Source organism: Sinocyclocheilus anshuiensis, unplaced genomic scaffold (genome assembly GCF_001515605.1).
Source record: "Sinocyclocheilus anshuiensis isolate Anshui unplaced genomic scaffold, SAMN03320099.WGS_v1.1 scaffold166, whole genome shotgun sequence".
NCBI lineage: Eukaryota > Metazoa > Chordata > Actinopteri > Cypriniformes > Cyprinidae > Sinocyclocheilus > Sinocyclocheilus anshuiensis.
Genome location: NW_015546050.1, coordinates 38,469 through 44,570, shown reverse-complemented (window position 1 = coordinate 44,570; position 6,102 = coordinate 38,469). Strand labels below are relative to the sequence as shown.

The window sequence follows — 6,102 nt, the reverse complement described above, 5'->3', positions numbered from 1 at the left end:
CGTTTTTATAAATATGAACGTTGCCGTGGATTTTAGCGTACGCACACTCTAAGATCAAATCTGTGCATACGCACATTTTATAAATGAGGCCCAAGGTCTTCACTGGGGATCTGAAAAGTGAGCTGGAAGAAGCATCAGCACACTGGCATGTAGTGCTAGTGATGATAACTGGAATTCTGGGAACTCCCACCCTGTCTGACTGACAATGAGAAAACAAAACAATGGATAAAAAAGACAAGTTTCAAAGTAGGCTACTTCAAAATCTGAATTTATGGAAATGTAAATGAGACTGAACCAGCTGTTATATTTTGGGAGCTCTCAAGAGCTGCTTTCCCATTCCATTCCTTTCTTTCTAACAGTTACCATAACATCTCTCCTACCAATCCTCATGTTTCTTTCTTGCCAAAACATTCTGAATCTTTCGCATTGAGCTGAGGAATGCCTTACAGTACTGAAATGTGCTTCACAGTTCTGCTCTGCTCTTTCTTTCTCTTCATGCAGTTGCCCATTGTTTCTGTTTTCTGAGCATTTTGCACAGATTTGACCTCTTTTCCCAAACATCCTGTAGTGACTGCCCCATATTCTTCCCTCCCACTGTTTTCTTCTCATGTTTCTCTTTTCTGGGCTGTTGCACAACTGCGTTGTTTTCATCTTGGTGGTTCTGTCACAGACACATGCAGGTATTTGACAAGCTTTCGTACTGATCTTTTAGCACTGTTTGATTACTTGCTTGCTTTTGATCACAACATGCCCATGTATTACATGATTACTACAGTTACAGTTTGCTGAAATGACTTCTTTTTGAATGAGTATGAAAAATGGCTTGGAATTGACTGGAAGACAGAAAAAGAAAAGGCTTTGAGATTGGATACAGTATACAGTCTTGAGGTTTGAAGGTTTGAAGCAGTGCTTACGCAGCATTAATGACAGACAGATACGGTGTTCTAGTTGGTTCCTAACCGGTTGCTAGTGTGTTGAATGTGATTGTTAGCGTGTTCAGGGTGGTTGTTAAAGCATTGGTAGGCAGGTGGTCACTAGGCAGACTATTGCTATGGTGTTCTAGGTGATTACTCGGGCATACAGGCAAGAGGTAGAGTATAGCACACTAAGGCAGAAGAATAGTTTTGTCAAATTATTTTTATACACATTCATAGAGTGAAAAATGAGACCCTTACAATTTCAGAACTCCACATTTTTATAGCCACATTTTCAGGAATCGTGTGCTGTGAACAGAAAGACACTGGAAAAGTAGTTGTTTGTGACAATACAATCACTCCGCTTGTGTGTGCCGTGTATTTTCATGTGTGACAGTGTGACTCACAGAGTTCACAGAAACAGAGATATGAGCTGTGTGTCATTTGAAGGTTTCAGATCCAGCCTGTTCAGTCTTCCACAGGAGAAGGTAAAATAGTTTCAGGCTTACCATTACCAATACCATTATTATTTGAAATTTGCCATTTTGTCCATCATCTGGTCATGTCTTGAGATTGGACGATTTTTTTCTTGAATTAAAACATTCTAGAAAACACTGCCAAAAGCCTCAAACAAAAATGTTCTTATAATTGCCATTACTGTGATTTGTGCTGTAGTGATGGTGGAGGATCGACCAGCAGGAAGCGTATCAGAGGTGATCAGCACCGTGACGGGTGGCAGTAAACCTGTGCACCGTTTCCTCAGAGGACAGCCCAAGAGTATCGGAGTGAGACACAGAACTTCCTCATCGTCCAGTCTTTTCAATCACAGAAACCAAATTAAGCAAAGATAATTCTGGCTTATCCTTTGCAGTACTACACTCTTCTGTAATAGGCACGTAGTTCAATGCTGATGCGATGTAGGGGAAACCAAGGCTAGTTTTCTCACATTTACTCCAGTGAATGTTTCTCAGAGGATGTTTAGTTTACATAGTCACTTTCTGCATAGGCATATGCATCCCCCCACACGTCGCTTTAACACAGGTATACAGGGAAAATAAATGTACGGTTTCTTATGGATTCTTATTTGTAGAAAAGAAAAGGTAAGAAAAACAAGCATGTGTGTATTTGTACTTTTGACTCAAACCCTTATAGAGATCAGAGAGACAGACCTTGTGACAACTTCCACATGTAAAAAAATAGCCAGTTTTCACTAGGTTTCTCTGCCTAACAGTATTAGTCCATTGGCATTTCCCTCCTGTTATTAAGATTACATAGGCAATATTATTGATATTGCATATTGATTATTATTGATTTTATGTTTGTCCATATTTCATATGTCTCGTGTAAGGTTGTGCTGGTGATGATGGGTATAGGTCTATTCATGTTTGGTATTCCTATGAATGTGCAATCTTATGCACCCACCTCAGCAGAGCAGTTCACCCCATTCTGGCTTGGGATCCTGGTATGTTGACTTGCACATCTCTTTTGACTATATTTGCATGTTTTGCCTTGAAAGGACTTTAAGATCTTTAATGGCTTCAAATAAAACTTCTAAGCCACAATCCATTGATCTACACCTCTATACAACTAGCTTTATGTTTCTCGACAATGAAATCACTGGGGGGAAAAAAAGAATGAGTGAAAAATGCATTGTGTCAGTAACCAAATAATTTTCATTAAATTAACAGTAATAATTATAATACTGGTGATGCGAAAAAATTACACAGCAATAAAAAAAATGCAGAAAGAATCTAATATTGCCTTGCTTGAGCTGCATGCTAACACTGAATACCAGTAAATTGAACTGCTTTCCTAGTAAGTTAATTATCTCCCTCAGCACAGCACATTCTAGAGATAAGTGGTTCATTCCTGGTCCTTGGGACCTACGGCTCTGCACATTTTGTCTCTTTTATCTGACACACTCAAGCCCTGTTCAGACTCTCAGTCCAATTAAAGCACTAAGCCCCATGAAGCTGGGGTTTACAGTGAATTTAGAACAGCTAAGGGGTGTTGTTAGGCACACATCACTGTAAACCACGGCTTCACAGGGCTTATTGCGTTTATAAAACGGTTACCACACAATGGCAAAATATATGTTACTTTATTAAACTTAAATCATGAAATGCCATCCTTCCACTGTCCCTGACAGTGACAGTAAAGGGTAGTAGAATGATCCTGTAACATGCCTCATCTGATGGATACTGCAATTATTATTATTATTATTATTTAACCAATATATGATATTTCCTCACACACATGCATCGGCTTTATCAGAGTAGTCTTGTTGTTTATACCAGTCCGGTTTGCAGCATAGCATTCACCTATAAGAAGAGTGTCATTAAACAGTGTAATTTGATGAACATACAGTACTGTAGCTGAAAAAAAACATTTTTAAATAATATTCCCTCTGCACTCCAGAAACTGTGGGCTTCCACACACATATCATTTAGGGTTAAAATAACTTTTTTTGTCAAACATACAACATACCAGAAACATGGTCCCACTTTATAAGTGGCCTTAACTACTATGTACTTACATTTTAATTCATAATTTGGTGCAATGCACTTATTGTGTACATACATGTTTTTACATTGTACTTATATCTTAAAAATACCTGCATGTAATTACATCTGTAATACATTTCTGTAATTACATTTATAATTACACTGTTCACCCATCCCTTACACCTTAACCCACCTTAAACCTACCCATACCTACCAAACCTGTCCCTAACCTTACCCGTTTCCCACCTCAATAGCAGCAAAAGTGTTGTGCAATACAATATGAACACAATAAGTAGATTGTACTTAATTTTTGATGTAAGTACATAGTAGTTAAGGCCACTTAATATAAAGTGGGACCAGAAACATATTAATCACTGCAATAATGTGTGTGTGTGTGTGTGTGGGTGTGTCATAATAAGTATTTAGCAGTAGTTGAATACTAAATGTCTTGCCTTTTTTGCAGTTCTTTATCTGTGGCCTTCTTTATATACTGTCTGAACGCAACCCCTCTAAAAAGATAGTAAGTGTCTGTTTAGCCACTCACTGTTTGTGAGAACTCATGCATAATTCTGAGAATTCTTGTGTCCTAACTACAAAATGATGTCCATTGAATGTTTAATTGCATGTGATATTTTGCTTTTATGTTCGTGTCTTCTGGTTTGATTGCTCACAGATCACAGCCAGCCTTGCTCTGAATATCATCTCAATCATTGGAGTGCTGTCTGCTTTGGTGGAATTCTCCAGAGCAATTGTTGGAATCTATCACATACATGGGTATCAAATGTATGAGAATGACACAGAGGAGGAGGAACTTCATGCCAGACAACATTATGTGAGGGTTTTTATTATAATTATTAAATGAAAAACATGGTTATTATGAGGAATATAAATCAAGATATGAGGGTGACAGAAGGGTGTATTTTCAACCAATTAGAGATTATGCATGTGCAGCTTTAATAGATTATACAAACAAAATCTCTCATTTCATTTTCACAGATGTCCATCAGAGACATGGAGCTGGTGTTCTGCTGTCACAGCTTGATAGGAGGCATTCTGCTTGTAACTATGACGTTCTTCGCCAGGGCAGCGCTGCGATCCAGCAGGACTCAGGTAATCTCACCTCACACAGCCTTCCTCCAGTGAAACCACCAAAGGCTCTATGGTTGGGTTGTAGGTCTTTTCAGATTGTTACGTATAGCAGGAGTAAAAGAAAATTATGTTAAATTCAAATAACAAAAAATGAAAGAAATTAACAATATCGTGCATTTAATAAACAAAGGTTCATTTCATTTATAATATAATATATGACTCTTGAATCACAGCAAACATTGGTTAAACAGCCAGGGAACCTTTGTTTCCTACATAGTTGTGCTCATGTTCTGTCTCTCTTTGGTTTCTACAAGTAAGCCAACAAAATCATTTGAACTCAACTCAATATTCCATGTCCATTTATTTATTTATTTTTTAGTAAGTAGTCATGTAACAAGTAAGATAATGTATCCTGATCACCTTGCTGGGTTTATTTTGCAATAATGACTGGCTGACTGTACATTTTCCTCATTTGTAACAGTGAGGGTAGAATGTTTATGGATGATTTCCTTATCTCTGCAGGCTGTTGTTGTAATGCGGAACCTGCCGTCAGCAGAGTGAACAAACATCCTTCTTAATGTACGTGAAGAGGAGCTGACATCTGTGGCAGCACATTTGAAAATTTCAATAATAACCAACTGTGATCTTTAAAATTGCATATAAACAGTGTATTAAATGGTAACAAAATGGGAGTAGTAGTTTTCTATGTTATTAATACCAGTGTTTTGTACTTTTGTACTTTACATATACATAAACCCACTTATGATTTTTAAGATTAACTGTTAGATGCATGTGTTTGCTGTCATAGCTATGCAAAGATTTGATTTCAAAAACAGTATCATAGCTATTAAACTATGTCTTGTTATAGTTTTAAATCTGTATTTAACCTCAGAACGATCTCAAAGTAAATAGAGGTGATTTTGTGGTGGCTGTCAAGTCACTTCAAGTCACCTTTATGTCAAGTCACTCCTTGCTTCTTTCCTCAGATTTTTCTAAGATTTTAACTTCAGCAGATCAGCACAGTGCTCAAACAACACATTTTTGGCACAGACACTAAAACTAAAAACTCTTGGGACTGGAATAATACTACAAAAAAGGCAGCTTACCCAAAGCCAGCAGCTTACATTCCGGAGACGGGAAAACACAGCTGTAACAGTAACTTCAAACAGACGAGAGAGAAAATGCCTCCTGTTGAATTTACTTGTTGCATGAACTGCTGCAAACTATTACAAAGGATTGCGGTTCTTGAAACAAAGTTACTTGCTGGACTTCCAAAACAGGCAGAACACTCAGCAGACCGTCATCATGGACCCCCTCAGCATACAGCCGGTGAGTCCCATGAATCTAGTGAATCTCAACAGTTTATACCAAGTTTCATGAGTTCACGCTTACATATAATTAGCTGAAGTATGGTAATGCATATTTGGCGTGCTGTCCGGGGAAGGGCTTCGAGCTCGGGAATGGCCCGAACCTAGAGTACCCACCCCCCGTATAAGTGTAGTATGAACTCCAAGTGAGGAGATGGGGTGTAGGAGGGATGCTGATAAACCGTCAATGGATAGAGGTAAGTCAGCTGTATTTATATCATGGTGTTA

The 6,102-nt window shown here is 38.1% G+C and overlaps 1 protein-coding gene across 2 annotated transcripts; it reads left to right on the top strand.

The window, feature by feature from the left end:
- Positions 1-626: 626 nt before the first annotated feature.
- On the top strand, positions 627-5,261 carry LOC107699125 (membrane-spanning 4-domains subfamily A member 4D). 2 transcript variants are annotated; one of them, XM_016500300.1, is made up of 8 exons: positions 642-680; positions 1,365-1,402; positions 1,590-1,699; positions 2,263-2,376; positions 3,882-3,938; positions 4,092-4,250; positions 4,415-4,528; positions 5,030-5,261. In XM_016500300.1, the coding sequence occupies exons 3-8, from the start codon at positions 1,592-1,594 to the stop codon at positions 5,066-5,068; spliced, it is 591 nt and encodes a 196-aa protein (XP_016355786.1). In that variant the 5' UTR covers positions 642-680; positions 1,365-1,402; positions 1,590-1,591; the 3' UTR covers positions 5,069-5,261. The 2 variants fall into 2 exon arrangements, with proteins under 2 accessions (XP_016355785.1, XP_016355786.1); XM_016500299.1 differs by lacking the exon at positions 1,365-1,402 and having other exon boundaries at positions 627-680.
- The last annotated feature ends 841 nt before the right edge of the window (positions 5,262-6,102 follow it).